Here is a 19,527-nt window from a genome sequence, read left to right as displayed (position 1 = left end):
CAATTGCTGACGAAGCTTTCATTAATCTCAATGGTATATATATTCTCTTTTGTAGATGATGCAACTAGGGTTATACTAACAGATTCAGACACTGGGGACTACATTAATGCAAATGTTGTCAATGTAAGTAGTACCAAAGATATATAAGTATTCATGTCTAATCAAATACTATATGATGTTTCAATCAAGTCAAAGTAATGCTTTCCTAATTATCTCAAAGATATAATGAGTCCCTATTGACATTCTCTGTATTTCATATTTTTAAACTTCTCTGTTTAGTTTGCATTTAGTGCTAAGTGTGTACTAAGTGATATCATTTGGCATTGGTACACTATAAACTTTTTAGTCATAATAGTAAGTGTACCATATGATATCCCTTGACACAAATACGGTCCAAAGTAGCAGCACCAAGGAGCTAAGTACAATGTAGTGAAACTCAACAGTAGAAGTACCATGTGACATCCCTTGATGTAAGTACAATGTAGTGAAACTCAACAGTAGAAGTACCAAGTGACATCCCTTGATATAAGGACAGTGTAGTGAAACTCAACAGCAGAAGTACCAACTGACATCCCTTGATATAAGTACAATGTAGTAAAACTCAACAGTAGAAGTACCAAGTGACATCCCTTGATATAAGTACAATGTAGTAAAACTCAACAGTAGAAGTACCAAGTGACATCCTTTGATGTCAGTACAATGTAGTGAAACTCAACAGTAGAAGTACCAAGTGACATCCCTTGATGTAAGTACAATGTAGTAAAACTCAACAGTAGAAGTACCAAGTGACATCCCTTGATATAAGTACAATGTAGTAAAACTCAACAGTAGAAGTACCAAGTGACATCCCTTGATGTCAGTACAATGTAGTGAAACTCAACAGTAGAAGTACCAAGTGACATCCCTTGATGTAAGGACAATGTAGTGAAACTCAACAGTAGAAGTACCATGTGACATCCCTTGATGTAAGGACAATGTAGTGAAACTCAACAGTAGAAGTACCAAGTGTTATCCCTTGATATAAGTACAATGTAGTAAAACTCAACAGTAGAAGTACCAAGTGACATCCCTTGATGTAAGGACAATGTAGTGAAACTCAACAGTAGAAGTACCAAGTGTTATCCCTTGATATAAGTACAATGTAGTAAAACTCAACAGTAGAAGTACCAAGTGTTATCCCTTGATATAAGTACAATGTAGTAAAACTCAACAGTAGAAGTACCAAGTGACATCCCTCGATATAAGTACAATGTAGTGAAACTCAACAGTAGAAGTACCAAGTGTTATCCCTTGATGTAAGGACAATGTAGTGAAACTCAACAGTAGAAGTACCAAGTGACATCCCTTGATGTAAGGACAATGTAGTGAAACTCAACAGTAGAAGTACCAAGTGTTATCCCTTGATATAATACAATGTAGTAAAATACAACAGTAGAAGTACCAAGTGTTATCCCTTGATGTAAGTACAATGTAGTGAAACTCAACAGTAGAAGTACCAAGTGTTATCCCTTGATATAAGTACAATGTAGTAACACTCAACAGTAGAAGTACCAAGTGACATCCCTTCATGTAAGTACAATGTAGTAAAACTCAACAGTAGAAGTACCAAGTGACATCCCTTGATATAAGGACAATGTAGTGAAACTCAACAGCAGAAGTACCAACTGACATCCCTTGATATAAGTACAATGTAGTAAAACTCAACAGCAGAAGTACCAAGTGACATCCCTTGATATAAGTACAATGTAGTAAAACTCAACAGTAGAAGTACCAAGTGACATCCCTTGATGTAAGGACAATGTAGTAAAACTCAACAGTAGAAGTACCAAGTGACATCCCTTGATATAAGTACAATGTAGTAAAACTCAACAGTAGAAGTACCAAGTGTTATCCCTTGATGTAAGTACAATGTAGTAAACTCAACAGTAGAAGTACCAACTGACATCCCTTGATATAAGTACAATGTAGTAAAACTCAACAGTAGAAGTACCAAGTGACATCCCTTGATGTAAGTACAATGTAGTAAACTCAACAGTAGAAGTTCCAAGTGACATCCCTTGATATAAGTACAATGTAGTAAAACTCAACAGTAGAAGTACCAAGTGACATCCCTTGATATAAGTACAATGTAGTAAAACTCAACAGTAGAAGTACCAAGTGACATCCCTTGATATGAGTACAATGTAGTAAACTCAACAGTAGAAGTACCAAGTGACATCCCTTCATGTAAGTACAATGTAGTAAAACTCAACAGTAGAAGTACAAAGTGACATCCCTTGATGTAAGGACAATGTAGTGAAACTCAACAGTAGAAGTACCAAGTGACATCCCTTGATATAAGTACAATGTAGTAAAACTCAACAGTAGAAGTACCAAGTGACATCCCTTGATGTAAGTACAATTTAGTAAAACTCAACAGTAGAAGTACCAAGTGACATCCCTTGATATAAGGACAATGTAGTAAAACTCAACAGCAGAAGTACCAACTGACATCCCTTGATATAAGTACAATGTAGTAAAACTCAACAGTAGAAGTACCAAGTGACATCCCTTGATGTAAGTACAATGTAGTAAACTCAACAGTAGAAGTACCAAGTGACATCCCTTGATATAAGGACAATGTAGTGAAACTCAACAGCAGAAGTACCAACTGACATCCCTTGATATAAGTACAATGTAGTAAAACTCAACAGTAGAAGTACCAAGTGACATCCCTTGATGTAAGTACAATGTAGTAAACTCAACAGTAGAAGTACCAAGTGACATCCCTTGATATAAGGACAATGTAGTGAAACTCAACAGCAGAAGTACTAACTGACATCCCTTGATATAAGTACAATGTAGTAAAACTCAACAGTAGAAGTACCAAGTGACATCCCTTGATGTAAGTACAATGTAGTAAACTCAACAGTAGAAGTACCAAGTGTTATCCCTTGATATAAGTACAATGTAGTAAAACTCAACAGTAGAAGTACCAAGTGACATCCCTTGATGTAAGGACAATGTAGTAAAACTCAACAGTAGAAGTACCAAGGATCAACAGGTTACCTCAAATGGTCTTAAAGGTGGTCATTTCCTCTGTGATTTATACTAGATGACTTTTGCTTTGTCAGTAGGTTGTGAAAGTAGTTCACAGTGTGTAAACAATGTAATGTTAATCTCATTCATTAACAACAATTATTTAAGGGATAGTTACTGATTTGCTAGCTCAAAATTGGTAAAGAAAATGTCCTTTAATTCATACATGTATGTGTCTATATTTCACATAGGAAGACTGTTCTTTCTGGATATTGAAACAATTGAATAAATATTCTATACTTCACAATCCTTACCAGTGAATGAAATAGTTGATGCCCACAAGGGAGTACTACAAATAAGAGCTGGAAATCTCTGATCTTTTCTGATTCTCACTTAATTCTTGGACACATTTAACTCACTTGCTCTACATAAGTAGGATAGTTATTTTAAATTTTGAGCACATTGTATGGCAAGGAATCACAAAGCCAACTGGCTTTCTGGTTGAAATATTTTATGTTTGTATTATATTGCAGATGGATATACCAAAGGCTGCTATGGTTAACAAGTACATAGCTGCACAAGGTCCTCTTCCAAATACTATGGTGGACTTCTGGGATATGATCTGGGAACAGCGATCAACCCTTATTGTTATGTTAACCACTAATGTGGAACGAGGAAGGGTAAATATCAGTACTCTGTTATTGTGCAATAATCAACTGAGGGTAGCATGAGTGTGAGATAGATTACTCAGTTACTGTTAAAGAATGCTGCTAGGCATAATTTAGTGTGGATATGTTATTGTTCAACAAATTAGAAAATATTTCTTGCAGAAGTTTATATAGGTTTTGTTTTCCATCTTATTTATTCAACTTTTAACAAGAACTATTGTGATTGCCAATGCATTAATTACTTAGAAAAGAAGAATAAACATGCTTTAAAATAATAGAGATACAGAATTTTACAGGCACAGACAAAGGAAGTAATTAAACTAAACAGTGAAAAACAAATTATTAAGCTGGTGAAAGTTCATAAGACCACCAGCCTTAGGTTTTGTTGCAATTGATTTTTCAACCTTGAAAACAAATTTTAGTTTGTTAACACACAAATTACAATCAAGTGTTGTGTTGCTGAGATCACAGGAACAAATATAATATTTTCAGTGCATTATGAGAAAGTTAAAGGGTTGTCTTCCATGGACAAAATGGAACTGCCTGCCAAAATTTACCAGCTCAAGAGTTGAGAAAAAAAGTTTTCTAGGATACAGTGTAAAATCTAAATTGAAGTTTGGCCTCTAAATAGGTGCCGGATGGGAATTTGAAAATGGGTGCCCAGTCATTCTCTAGCAGAGGAATGAACAAAAGAGATAAAAGGATTGTGACAAACTGTGATTAGAAAAGGCAGAATCTGAAATAAGCTGGAGCTGCAATAGTATTAGCAAGAGATCCCACTAATTTGGAATGGTGGAAATAAATCCTTACCAGATCTTCATGGAAAGTTTGTAATATAAATTTAGATAAAAGTTCTTTAAAAGATAGGGCTGAACTTTTGAAATCTTTCAAATTATAGCTATTCAGGTTTTCATGATATTTATTTGATAACATCCTCTAAATTATAGTTCAAATACAGTGTATGCTCATTTAACTTCATATGTAAAGTACCCACAGAGGATAACACCCATCACCATTTGTCCTTGGCAACTGTATATGCATTGCTATTGTGTTACTTCTGAGGAGCTGGTGTAATAGTGTGAGATTATAAAAGCAAGTGGCCCCTGGGTCACAGGCATGGTGGTGGAAACAGGCCACTTGAGCATAACTATGGCCACATTTTAATCTGTAGTATATACTCCCTTTGATGTGCAGACCTATCATGCAGCAACAGCATTGAGCTCATAAATTTTAGGGGTAAGGACAGGAACAATGCCAGTTTTTTACATATGACAATACTATTGATATAAGACGGTAGTTAGTGTTCCTGCTCCCATTTTTGGATCATAACCTTTGCAGTTGTGATGGAGTGTATGTGCGTGACAGGGACGTAGCCAGGGGGGGAGCAGGGGGAGTGACCGCTCCCCCCCTTTCAGTGTCGACTTTTTTTTTTTAAAACTGTCGTTTTTTTAGCATGGTATTTTGTCAGTGCTCTTTTGATCTTGAATACTCGTCAGCTCCGTTAACTCGATTGTAATCGTAGTAACATTCAGCCTACTGATTCAACTACTTACTTAGTTTGGCAGATGCAATTAGCTAAATTTAGCTTATAGCCAATTACAAGCCTACAGTTGGCCACTGCGTAATAAAATACATATTGCCTGCCTAATCGCACTCTATGGAATGTCACGAACTGTATGCACAACAGGCGCGTATCCAGGGGGGGGGCGTTAGGGGCGCGCGCCTCCCGGGTAAGAAAAAGAGGAGAGAAGAAAAAAAAAAGGAAAAAGGAGGGGAAAAAAGAGGAGGAGGAGACGAAGGAAGGGAAAAGAAAAAGAAGAAAGAGAGAAAAAGGAGAAAAAGAGGGAGTAGAAGGAAAACGCCAAGACACCGGGAAGAGAAAGAGGAACAGTGACATCATTACAGCGCTGGTCCCAAGGGCGGCGGAAGCACTTTTAATCTGGGGGGGGGGCACCGACATCAAAGGGCACTTTGCAGAAATTCGATTGGACTGATGCAGCCTTATATTTAGTACCCTTTATATCTCTTATTGTATTATCTTATTTGCGTATACACATCACTCCATCAACGCCCCCCCCCCAAGGAAAATATGCATACTAGCACTGCAATATCCAATGTGCAAATTGGGAAACAAGGAACAAGTTTTATTTTGAGACAAAATGAAGTGAAATCATGCTAGTTGCTAATGTAGGAATCTTCCGAATTAGAGTTTATTTCTTGTCAATATCTTAACAATTTTTTTCCATTCGAAATAGCTTTGAGTTTGACCCACAGAGATTCATTAAAAGTCAGGGGCGTAGCCAGGTTTTGCAAAGTTGTATGCACGACTATCTGAGCGGAGCGCCACCATCAGTTGGCGCGGAGTGTACAAGAAAATTTTTGGTTTTACAAACCCCCTCAGATGGCTGGAAACGGCCCTTCCCGAGTGTTTATTCTGGTTCCCTGGCCTCTTGCTAACTTGAGACACCTCAATTTTTATGTAGAAAAAGGGCACATTTTTAACCTGAGGAAAAGTGGGGGGGCACGTGCCCCCTGTGCCCCCCCGGTTCCGCCGCCCGTGGCTGGTCCCTATTATATACACAGGGTAGTCAGTGACGGATCAAGGATTTCGGAAGGGGCGTTTGCCTCACCCTATCCCTTACACCGACAACTCCATTTTTGACGTTTCCATTTTTCCTCTCTCACTCATGATCTGTATACTATATATGGTCTATCATAATGCGTGTGTGTGTATATACGCCTTAAAAAATTGTAGAATTGTGCTATGAAACCAACTATGGCTGGTCTCGAACTCGACCGTGTCGTCGGGGAACCTGACGCATTTCGGGAAGGGGGCGACCGCCCCCCTCCCCCTTCAGCATATTTTTTTTTATGATATCGCCAGTAATTTCAAAATAGAAAGTGCTTAGATGCAACTTACAAGGCCTGGGAAGTGTCGTTTCCAGCGATCTGGGAGGCATTTTCGGCCAAAATTTACTTGTACGGTTCGCGCCAACAAATGGTCCTGGGTAGTGCCATTTCCAGTGATCTGGGAGGCATGTTCGGCCAAAATTTTCTTGAACGCTTCGCGCCAACTTATGGTGGCGCTACGCTGAGATAATTTGCCTACAGGCTTCGCCCCTCCCTTGGCAAATTCCTCGCTACGCGTCTGTTCGAATTTGTAAAGCAACCGCAGCAGATATCACATCATATCAGTGAGCATGAAAATGGCGTTCCAGGATGAACAGCCTCAAAACTGTCCGACTTGCCCGAAAAACATAACCAAAATTTCGTTCAACATGTTATGGTCAATATCATATAAACAAGCATCGGTTATTTACCATACATCGCATGCCATCGTGTACCGTACGGTCCGTGAAAGTTGCGCAGTGTACCGCGGGATGCTAATGTAAACAACCAAATGTCTTACGTAGATGGAGAAAAAGGCATGGAGGTGAAATTATGTCAAAACTCTCTTTTACATTAGAAATGGCGAATTAGGGGCTGCAGCCCCCCCCCCCCCCCCCGCCTCCTACGCCTATGTGTGTAGTGTTCGGTTTCGGAAATATCTGCTATTTTTTTCATTTCCTTCAACCAAGTTTTATAATAGCCGTTATAAGAGGTTTTAATATTTCTACACCAATAAATTAACTGTGTCTGAATTTTCCAAAATTTCTGACCAACATTCTGCATCACACTTCCCTCTACTCGTGCAATTTTGACCGGTCTGTTAGGGGTTGAAGGAGCTTTTTCTATATTGGTTGTCCATAGATGAAATTTTGTGCAACATTATGGATATGTTTTGAAGTGAGTTTATTCACGAGACATGTGAATTTTCAAATTCTGAACAAATAATGGGCTTGGAACCTTGAAAAGTGGGCCTGACGGATATTGTGGGCCGCGACGTAGAATCACCTATAAAAAGCAATGATCCACAGGACATGCGATGAGGTCGAACATGATTTGTGACTGGTGACAATCTTCAAAAAGGTTATGGATGGAAAAAAACTATCGGGAAATATTTGGTTCTCAGGCAAAAAGTGTACATCTGGTTGGTCATTTTCAAGCCCGAGAAGTGCCATTTCCGGTGATCTGGGTGGTATCAAAACCAGAAATTTTCTTGTACGCTGCGCACCAACCGATGGTGGCGCTCCGCTTAGTCGTGCCTAAAATTTTGAAAATCCATATCAATCGCAAAAAGTGCTCCCCCCCTTTCAAATTCCTGGCTACGTCGCTGGTGCGTGATGTGATGCCATGATATAACCAGAAGGAAAGCTTGAGCAAATTTCATGCTTAGTACATCACTGGCCAATATTGTGTAGAAGAAGCCTGTTGCTTTTTGAGATGGTGAAGGGTCATTTGTGGTCACCAAAGGTCAAAATGTGAAAACCTTGTAAACACATTATCTCAAGAAGGGACCTCCAACAGATCTCATACTTGGCATGTGGATGTATCATATTGCGTAGAAGAAGTGAACTGTACTGTTTTTGGTTCCTTGCTTTTTGCAAAGCAAGGAACCTATGCATTAAACTTGGCGTGTGTGTTTGGGTGCGTGTGTGTGTATGTGACTCTTGGCTTGTATACACGATATCTCAATAAGGAAATGATGTATCATGACCAAACTTGGTGGGTGGATAGCCCATAGTGAGAGGAAGATCCCTATTGTTTTTGGTGCCCGCAAAGGTCAGTTAGGGTCAAAAAATGCAACAGCTCCCAGTGCATAAGTCTGATGCAGTTAATATTTTGAGACAAGCTGTGCATGGGTTAAGGGATTGTTTCCAAACATAAGGGTCATGTGATCCAATGTCAACAAGGTCAATTAGGGGTCAAAAACTAGTATTTTTGCAATAACATGAGAACAAAATGTCCCTCAAGGTTGGGAGTTACGCTGTTGTAATCCAATAGTTGACTCGCATCTGGGTGACCTTTGACCTCAGGTGACCTACATTAGTTTCTTTGGTTATTTGAATTTTCCTAGTCACTTTCGGATCTCAAAGGTACCTTTTGATCAATATTGTCCATAGGCTGACCCCTGTGCATTGTTCCTGTGCAAAGTTATCAGAGGTTAAAAAGGTTTTGTTTGGTTTTACTAAGCACATGTGGTTAGGAGATATGGGGCAAGGAAAAAGGGTCAATATTTCAATTATATGATAGAGCTAGGTGTGCTCTAAAGAGGAAACCAACTCCCGCTTCAATCGGACACCTGATTCTCAATTTATGAGTGGCCAAAAGTTTATTTTGATACCGTTTCAGCTATTAACATTCAGGACAGTGCGTAACACGCTTAAATTGGACACCAGGTTCTCAACAGGTTCTCAAAAGGACCAACAGTTGATTTGTGATATTTTTGAGAATAATATTGTGTGTACATCCAAATAACAATTTAAGGACAGTTCTGCTCCCTTGTAAATATTGGCTTATAAGCAAGGAACCATAGTGCCCTTGTGTTTTATTTGAATCATAGGAAGTTTGTTAGCATGATATCTTCAGAAGAAAAGGTTTGACCAATCTCATTCTCAATTTAAGTTCCTCCATATTGTGAAGAAGAAGCATTTTGGTTTTGGCTGATGTCAAAGGTCATTCGTGGTCTACAGAAATCAAAGTGAAAATCTTGTAAACACAATATCTCTAGAAGGGAATATTTGAGAAATCTCTTAGCTTGCATGTGGATATTTCATATTGATTTTTTGTGTGAAACCTTCAAGTGGATCTTGCTTGTTTTTATACGAGAGAAAAACTGAAACCATAGCTACCATAAAGCCAACTAAGCTATTTGGGTCATTCCAGTAAAGTATTATAGAAGCAGCAACCTTAGTAATATTCCACTACAAATTCAGATAGAAATGAAATTATTGTAATGAATGTAGACATTATCATTTGCTCCACTGTAATAACAGCGTCTTTGATCAAATTAAGTTTTGTAACTTAAAAGATGATACTATTACATCCCATTAGTATTCCTCGATATCAGAGTGTATTCCATGTCAGGTATTGGTGTGTGATGGTTCATCGTCTCTTACCTGAGTGTTAGTTTTATCTTGAGGCATTAAGTATGTATTCCATGTCAGGTATTGGGTGTGTGATGGTTCATCCTCTATGACTAGTGTAAGTTATATCTTGAGGCATTAAGTATGTATTCCATGTCAGCTATTGGTGTGTGATGGTTCATCCTCTATTACTAGTGTTAGTTTTATCTGGAGGCATTAAGTATGTATTCCATGTCAGGTATTGGGTGTGTGATGGTTCATCCTCTATTACTAGTGTTAGTTATATCTTGAGGCATTAAGTATGTATTCCATGTCAGGTATTGGTGTGTGATTGTTCATCCTCTATTACTAGTGTTAGTTTTATCTTGAGGCATTAAGTATGTATTCCATGTCAGGTATTGGGTGTGTGATGGTTTATCCTCTATTACTAGTGTTAGTTTTATCTTGAGGCATTAAGTATGTATTCCATGTCAGGTATTGGTGTGTGATGGTTCATCCTCTATTACTAGTGTTAGTTTTATCTTGAGGCATTAAGTATGTATTCCATGTCAGGTATTGGGTGTGTGATGGTTCATCCTCTATTACTAGTGTAAGTTATATCTTGAGGCATTAAGTATGTATTCCATGTCAGCTATTGGTGTGTGATGGTTCATCCTCTATTACTAGTGTTAGTTATATCTTGAGGCATTAAGTATGTATTCCATGTCAGGTATTGGGTGTGTGATGGTTCATCCTCTATTACTAGTGTTAGTTTTTATCTTGAGGCATTAAGTATGTATTCCATGTCAGGTATTGGTGTGTGATGGTTCATTGTCTCTTACCTGGGTGTTTTGTTTATCTTGGGCATTTTAAAGGATGTGTTACATAGTCAGGTATCATTGTGTGATGACTCATCCTCAACATTTGCAGCTTTCTAAGTCTATTTTCTCTGTCTTGATTTTGCAGGTTAAATGTCACAAATATTGGCCAAATGTAAATCAAAACTTACAACTAAGTCCTGCCTATGACATCAAATGTATTCGAGAAGAAGATGCTAATTCTTTTGCTTTCAGGGACTTTCATGTCAGAAATTTAAAGGTAAGTAACGATCCAATGCTTTACAGATAGTGCATGTTTTATACCCTTTGTAGACAGCATCAAAATATGTTGAAGGTTTTACACCATCTGTGTGTTCTCTTCACAAATAATGTATGTGTCACACCATCTGCAGATGTTCTGTACAGATGATGTATGTGTTACACCATCTGTGTGTGCTGTCTACAAATAATGTATGTTTTACACCCTCTGTGTGCTCTTACACAAATAATGTATGTGTCACACCATCTGCGTATGTTCTGTACAGATGATGTATGTGTTACACCATCTGTGTGTGCTGTCTACAAATAATGTATGTTTTACACCATCTGTGTGTTCTCTACACAAATAATGTATGTGTCACACCATCTGCAGATGTTCTGTACAGATGATGTATGTGTTACACCATCTGTGTGTGCCGTCTACAAATAATGTATGTTTTACACCATCTGTGTGTTCTCTACACAAATGTATGTGTCACACCATCTGCAGATGTTCTGTACAGATGATGTATGTGTTACACCATCTATGTGTGCTGTCTACAAATAATGTATGTTTTACACCATCTGTGTGTTCTCTACACAAATAATGTATGTGTCACACCATCTGCAGATGTTCTGTACAGATGATGTATGTGTTACACCATCTGTGTGTGCTCTACACAAATAATGTATATGTGTCACACCATCTGCAGATGTTCGGTACAGATGATGTATGTGTTACACCATCTATGTGTGCTGTCTACAAATAATGTATGTTTTACACCATCTGTGTGTGCTCTACACAAATAATGTATGTGTCACACCATCTGCAGATGTTCTTTACAGATGATGTATGTGTTACACCATCTGTGTGTGCTGTCTACAGATGGTCTAGGCAAATTTTGATTGTGGAAAAATGTTAAATTTCCCCAATTGTTATATCAATCAAGTGAATCCATATATAGTCTTATAAGGCAAGGACTCATGACTCCTGGCTTTCTGGTTCATGGTCCTATGAAAGTAAATGGTTCCCAGTTATAGACTTGTACAATCTGAAGTATTTCAGCAGCAGGAACTAATATCATATAAGTATTAAACTTATCATTGAACAGCAACCTAAAACAATGTTAATAATGCAGCAGTGCTCATTTGCTCATTGAGTTTGTATTGTAGGGCTGAATACATCACCCAGGTATGTAAGATTACTGAAACTTTTTACCAAGTGGCCAAGAGATAGTTCCCTTGAATTGATTGACCTATAGTCCACAACAAACTGTCTGACAATATTTTATCATACTCTGTACTCATTGAACAGTAACGCTTTGCATAAGGTGACCATATTTTTTCAGGAAATCCTGGGACATAACTTAGCACCTACCCTGTACTTTTACAGGACTTTTTAAACAAGGCATTTTGAGGATCTCTCAGTTTTGGTGGTTCTAGGTTTCTAAATGCCCAAGGTTAGAACACCTCATCTAGGAAGTGTTTTGTCCAAGATATAAAGTACAATGCCAAAACAGTGAAGCCTTTTGCTTAATCAGTAAGTGCAACATGATGCTTTGCATGAAGTACAGGCTGTTTGAAATTATTCAATGATCTGGTCACCTTATCTTTGTGGGAACTATGTTTACTGTGTACACCACTGATCAGCCTATCATTTGGTAAATATGCACAAATCATAATGTTAGAACATTTTGTCACAGTTAAGTCACAAGACATGTAATGTTTCTATCTGCAGCCTGAATAATTTCGTATGAATTTGCATAAAGAAAACTGAATGATCAGGTTTAGGAAAATGTCGTCATATTACACAACTCTCGAAATTGAAATGAAAACTTTTTCTTCCCACTTCACCATCACATAAACAAAGTGAATAAATAACATTTGAATATACAATACAAATACATTCCATAGGAATTAAACAATTGATATATACAAATGATGTGAAGTGGGGGAGACCTGGCAGAAGCAGAGCTTATCAAGGCCAGGCCACCAACAAAAAACACACACAAGCCCCCTCCCCACCCCCACCAAAATACACCTAAACATAGGAAAAGAAACTAGAAACTTTACCTGTGCTTATATAATAAAGACAGTTTTAGTTGTTTTTTAAAATGTAAAAGTGATTTTGAACTATTGACCTGGGTATCTAGGGTATTCCAAAACCTAGGACCAGTGTATCTAACAGTTACTTGTGAAGTTGCAGAAAAGGTATTTTCATGAAATATATTTGATTGCTGTCTGGTGTTATGGTCATGAATTGTATTAGTAGGAGTGAAAAAAGATGAAAACTTTGTTGGAATCAAGCATTCCTGCCACTTGAACATAAAAATACCCAACTGATAATGATAAATGTCAAAAATTGTCAGTAACTTAAGCTCACTAAATAAATGGGAGGTATGATCACGATAAGATGCTTACAAATTATTCTTACGGCTTTTTTTTGTAGGAGAAAGAGGGAGTTTACTTTATTGGGAGAAGAGTTTGCCCACAATATAGCACAATAATGAAGATGAGGAATAGAGAGTAGAATATTATTTGGAATAAATAATGATTAATTTTATACATGACACCTACAATTCTAGCAACATAAGTTTGTACTTTATGAATATGTGGCTTCCAATTCATGTAGGGGTCATTCAAGATACATTTATTTCAAATTTATTCTGCTTTTTACCTTGTAACTTGTTCACTGTCAATGGAATATATGGATGAAAACTCACCAACAGTTAGTGCATGTTCTAAACATGTGTTTCAGTTTTGGATTTTCTAATAATGTTTTGGTTTCGATGACAATTGTGAACCCAGACAATGGTGATGAGTTTTATGTGTGTTTGTGTGTGTGTTTGTATGGGTGTTTATTTGCATGTTTTGGTGTGTGTTTGTGTTGATATATCAAGAACAGAAGCTTGCATGAACCTCATACTTGGTATGCAGGGACCCCATACTAATTAGATGAACCCTATTGATTTCAGTACAGTATTGATCAAATATCATTTAAGATCAACAGAGGTAAAAGTTTGTAAACGTGATTTTAAGAATGGAATTCAAAATGAAACTCAAATTCAATAGGTGGATGTCCCATACTGAGTAGATGATCCCTTGTATTTTCATTGGAGGTAGAAGGTCGTTTGAGCTCATAAGAGGTGAAAATCTGCAAACTTTGTCAACTTAAATATCTCAAAAGCTTGTTTAAAGTTGCATTGAAGTTTGCACATGTAACAATGCTTGCCTGCAAAGGGAAACCCAAAGTTTCTAAAACAAATATGATCTTTTGTCTAAAAAATTGCACCAGGAAATGATGAAGTTATAATGTGATTTGTATATGAATGATGAGATGTTACATTCAATTCAATGAAAGGGGGAGGGCGGAACAACAGCCAAATCCTCACCCCTTGCTGAACTCATCCTTAATAACTTATATCCCTCAATAGAGCAATGAAGAGAGGGTGGTTCAACAGATGCAGTACATAGCCTGGCCTGATCATGGTGTACCAGATGATTCATCAGATTTCCTGGATTTTGTCCTTCGAGTAAGGCAAAGAAGAATCAACATGGAGGTGCCCACTATTGTTCACTGCAGGTAGTACCAAAAATTACCTCAAAATACCCCAACCAATGATGGACAATGTTTGCATCTATCTCCAAATGTACTTATAAGTCTTATACAGAACTGCAGTAATCTATGCATGTATCCCTAATTTTATTGATTTGTAACACACAGAGGCAGTATTCTGTTCATATGTTACTATTTAGTCTAACAGGGTTGCAGTGCAATATGCATATATTCCTAATAGTATTACATCTATCAGAAGGCTTTCATTTTATTGCTTTAGTTCTGTATGAAGATATCCCTACAGTGCTGTCTTACAGAGGATTTCTGTGGTCCATGCAAATATCCCTAACTGTTTATGATCTCATAAGAAGAGCTTTAGTGCTGTATAATGACACCCCTTACTGTATGATGATGTTATACAGAGGGTTTCAGAGCTGTATAATGATATCCCTTACTGTATTATGATGTTATACAGAGGGTTTCAGAGCTGTATAATGATATCCCTTACTGTATAATGGTGTCATACAGAGGGCTTTAGTACTCTATAATGATATCCCTTACTGTATTATGACGTCATACAGAGGGTTTCAGAGCTGTATAATGATATCCCTTACTGTATGATGATGTTATACAGAGGGTTTCAGAGCTGTATAATGATATCCCTTACTGTATTATGATGTTATACAGAGGGTTTCAGAGCTGTATAATGATATCCCTTCTGTATTATGATGTCATACAGAGGGCTTTAGTACTCTATAATGATATCCCTTACTGTATTATAATTTCATACAGAGGGTTTCAGAGCTGTATAATGATATCCCTTACTGTATTACGATGTCATACAGAGGGCTTTAGTGCTCTATAATGATATCCGTTACTGTATTATGATGTCATACAGAGGGTTTCAGAGCTGTATAATCATATCCCATACTGTAATTTAATGTCATACAGAGGGCTTTCGTACTCTATAATGATATCCCTTACTGTATTATAATGTCATACAGAGGGTTTCAGTGCTGTATAATGATATCCCTTACTGTATTGTAATGTCATACAGAGGGCTTTAGTACTCTATAATGATATCCCTTACTGTATTATAATGTCATACAGAGGGTTTCAGAGCTGTATAATGGTATCCCTTACTGTATTATGATGTCATACAGAGGGTTTCAGAGCTGTAAAATGATATCCCTTACTGTATAATGATGTCATACAGAGGGCTTTAGTGCTGTATAATGATATCCTTTACTGTATTATGATGTCATACAGAGGGCTTTAGTACTCTATAATGATATCCCTTACTGTATTATGATGTCATACAGAGGGTTTCAGAGCTGTATAATGATATCCCTTACTGTATTATGATGTCATACAGAGGGCTTTCGTACTCTATAATGATATCCCTTACTGTATTATAATTTCATACAGAGGGTTTCAGAGCTGTATAATGATATCCCATACTGTATTATGATGTCATACAGAGGGTTTCAGTGCTCTATATCTCTTACTGCATTAGGTCATACAGAGGGCTTCAGTGCTCTATAATGATATCCCTTACTGTATTGTGTCATAAAGAGGGCTTCATTGCTCTCTGAAGATATCCCTTACTGTATTATAATGTCATACAGAGGGCTTTAGTGCTGTATAATGATATCCATTACTTTATTTTAATGTCATACAGAGGGTCTCAGTGCTATATGAAGATATCTCTTACTGTATTAGGTCATACAGAGAGCTACAGTGCTGTATGAAGATATCCCTTACTGTATGATGATGTCATACAGAGGGCTTCATTGCTCTATAATGATATCCCTCACAGTATTATGTCATAAAGAGGGCTTCAGTGCTCTATGAAAATATCCCTTACTGTATTATAATGTCATACAAAGGCAGTGTCCTATCTCATTGCTTATCTCTCAGTGCTTTGGCATGATAAGTTGGTGCCACAAATATGACACAGTGTTCTATATTTGAGACTTTCGGGTGTTGTAGCTTGTTAGTGTGTGGGAGGAGGAAAATCCAATTATAAACATCGAATGACTTTTTTTATTGTATTTGCAGTGCAGGAATTGGTCGAACAGGAGTTCTGGTTACCATGGAAACAGCAATGTGCTTGATTGAGACCAATGATCCCATCTATCCTTTGGATATTGTTCGGCGGATGAGAGACCAGCGGGCTATGCTGATACAGACAACAGCTCAGTACAAGTTTGTGTGTGAGGCCATCATAAGAGTGTACATGGGTAAGTCTCTAACGAGTCTACAGGGACCTCATACAAGGCTTGCTGAATGCTTCTGTTATTTGAGAGTATTTTGATTGCCAATGCCCAACATATGATTGATATTAATCTCTAAAAAGAAATCACTACTAATTAATCTCTAAAACAGAAAAGACATCACTACTAACTAATTAATCTCTAAAACAGAACAAAGCTGTCTCCATCAACTACTTAATCTGTAAAATATAGAGCACTGTCAACTAACGAATCTCTAAAGCATAGAGCAAAGAAATCATTGTCTACTAATTATTCTCTAAACAGAGCAAAGATGTCATTATCAAACAAGCAATCTCTAAAACATAGAGCAAAGATGTCACTGTCAACTCATTAATCTCTAAAACATAGAGCAAAGATGTCATTATCAACCAAGCAATCTCTAAAAGCAAAGATGTCATTATCAACCAAGCAATCTCTAAAACATAGAGCAAAGATGTCATTATCAAACAAGCAATCTCTAAAACATAGAGCAAAGATGTCACTGTCAACTCATTAATCTCTAAAACATAGAGCAAAGATGTCATTATCAACCAAGCAATCTCTAAAAGCAAAGATGTCATTATCAACCAAGCAATCTCTAAAACATAGAGCAAAGATGTCATTATCAACCAAGCAATCTCTAAAACATAAAGCAAAGATGTCATTATCAACTAAGCAATCTCTAAAACATAGAGCAAAGATGTCATTATCAACCAAGCAATCTCTAAAAGCAAAGATGTCATTATCAACCAAGCAGTCTCTAAAACATAGAGCAAAGATGTCATTATCAACCAAGCAGTCTCTAAAACATAGAGCAAAGATGTCATTATCAACTGAGCAATCTCTAAAACATAAAGCAAAGATGTCACTGTCAACTCATTAATCTCTAAAACATAGAGCAAAGATGTCATTATCAACCAAGCAATCTCTAAAACATAGAGCAAAGATGTCATTATCAACTAAGCAATCTCTAAAATATAAAGCAAAGATGTCACTGTCAACTCATTAATCTCTAAAACATAGAGCAAAGATGTCATTATCAACCAAGCAATCTCTAAAACATAGAGCAAAGATGTCATTATCAACTAAGCAATCTCTAAAACATAAAGCAAAGATGTCACTGTCAACTCATTAATCTCTAAAACATAGAGCAAAGATGTCATTATCAACCAAGCAATCTCTAAAACATAGAGCAAAGATGTCATTATCAACTAAGCAATCTCTAAAACATAGAGCAAAGATGTCATTATCAACCAAGCAATCTCTAAAAGCAAAGATGTCATTATCAACCAAGCAATCTCTAAAACATAAAGCAAAGATGTCACTGTCAACTCATTAATCTCTAAAACATAGAGCAAAGATGTCACTATCAACCAAGCAATCTCTAAAACATAGAGCAAAGATGTCATTATCAACCAAGCAATCTCTAAAACATAGAGCAAAGATGTCATTATCAACTAAGCAATCTCTAAAACATAGAGCAAAGATGTCATTATCAACCAAGCAATCTCTAAAAGCAAAGATGTCATTAACAACCAAGCAATCTCTAAAACATAGAGCAAAGATGTCATTATTAACTAAGCAATCTCTAAAACATAGAGCAAAGATGTCATTATCAACCAAGCAATCTCTAAAACATAGAGCAAAGATGTCATTATCAACCAAGCAATCTCTAAAAGCAAAGATGTCATTATCAAACAAGCAATCTCTAAAACATAAAGCAAAGATGTCACTCTCAACTCATTAATCTCTAAAACATAGAGCAAAGATGTCATTATCAACCAAGCAATCTCTAAAACATAAAGCAAAGATGTCACTGTCAACTCATTAATCTCTAAAACATAGAGCAAAGATGTCATTATCAACCAAGCAATCTCTAAAACATAGAGCAAAGATGTCATTATCAACCAAGCAATCTCTAAAACATAAAGCAAAGATGTCATTATCAACCAAGTAATCTCTAAAACATAGAGCAAAGATGTCATTATCAACTAAGCAATCTCTAAAACATAAAGCAAAGATGTCATTATCAACCAAGCAATCTCTAAAACATAGAGCAAAGATGTCATTATCAACCAAGCAATCTCTAAAACATAAAGCAAAGATGTCATTATCAACCAAAGCAATCTCTAAAACATAGAGCAAAGATGTCATTATCAAACAAGCAATCTCTAAAACATAAAGCAAAGATGTCACTGTCAACTCATTAATCTCTAAAACATAGAGCAAAGATGTCATTATCAACCAAGCAATCTCTAAAAGCAAAGATGTCATTATCAACTAAGCAGTCTCTAAAACATAGAGCAAAGATGTCATTATCAACCAAGCAATCTCTAAAAGCAAAGATGTCATTATCAACCAAGCAATCTCTAAAACATAGAGCAAAGATGTCATTATCAACCAAGCAGTCTCTAAAACATAGAGCAAAGATGTCATTATCAACTGAGCAATCTCTAAAACATAAAGCAAAGATGTCACTGTCAACTCATTAATCTCTAAAACATAGAGCAAAGATGTCATTATCAACCAAGCAATCTCTAAAACATAGAGCAAAGATGTCATTATCAACTAAGCAATCTCTAAAATATAAAGCAAAGATGTCACTGTCAACTCATTAATCTCTAAAACATAGAGCAAAGATGTCATTATCAACCAAGCAATCTCTAAAACAGAGAGCAAAGATAGACCAATATTCAAATACCCTCATACTGGTGGTTCTAATATGAGCATATTTCTCTGTACATAGGAGTGTTTGAAACTAAATGAGTGTTTGTTCTAATGCTAACAGAATTAACAGTTAAGACCTACTCAACTCAAAAGAAGGCAACTGTTAACAGCAAGCTAAAAGATGTAACATATGTAACGTTTGTGCAATGCAACACTATTATTGCTAGAGTTAAAATCCATTTAGATTTCCAAATTCTAGTTAAAATGCTGAATTTGGAAGCCACCCAAAGTGAAAGTTGTAATCCATAAGCCCTTGCAGGCTTCTCCCACATTCATGGTTGC

At 36.8% G+C, this 19,527-nt stretch overlaps 1 protein-coding gene across 4 annotated transcripts in view; it reads left to right on the top strand.

The window, feature by feature from the left end:
• LOC139958378 (tyrosine-protein phosphatase non-receptor type 4-like) overlaps nucleotides 1–19,527 on the top strand; it is a 94,573-nt gene that overhangs the window by 71,214 nt on the left and 3,832 nt on the right. For all 4 annotated transcript variants that reach the window (XM_071955397.1, XM_071955395.1, XM_071955394.1 and 1 more), the window contains 5 exons: nucleotides 56–123; nucleotides 3,552–3,698; nucleotides 10,598–10,729; nucleotides 14,142–14,290; nucleotides 16,325–16,506. In XM_071955397.1, the coding sequence (XP_071811498.1) occupies nucleotides 56–123; nucleotides 3,552–3,698; nucleotides 10,598–10,729; nucleotides 14,142–14,290; nucleotides 16,325–16,506 (678 nt within the window). The remainder of the gene's footprint in view (nucleotides 1–55; nucleotides 124–3,551; nucleotides 3,699–10,597; nucleotides 10,730–14,141; nucleotides 14,291–16,324; nucleotides 16,507–19,527) is intronic.

Source organism: Apostichopus japonicus, chromosome 18 (assembly GCF_037975245.1).
Source record: "Apostichopus japonicus isolate 1M-3 chromosome 18, ASM3797524v1, whole genome shotgun sequence".
Lineage (NCBI taxonomy): Eukaryota > Metazoa > Echinodermata > Holothuroidea > Aspidochirotida > Stichopodidae > Apostichopus > Apostichopus japonicus.
Note: the sequence above shows the minus strand (reverse complement) of the source record. Positions and strands in the feature narration are given on the sequence as shown.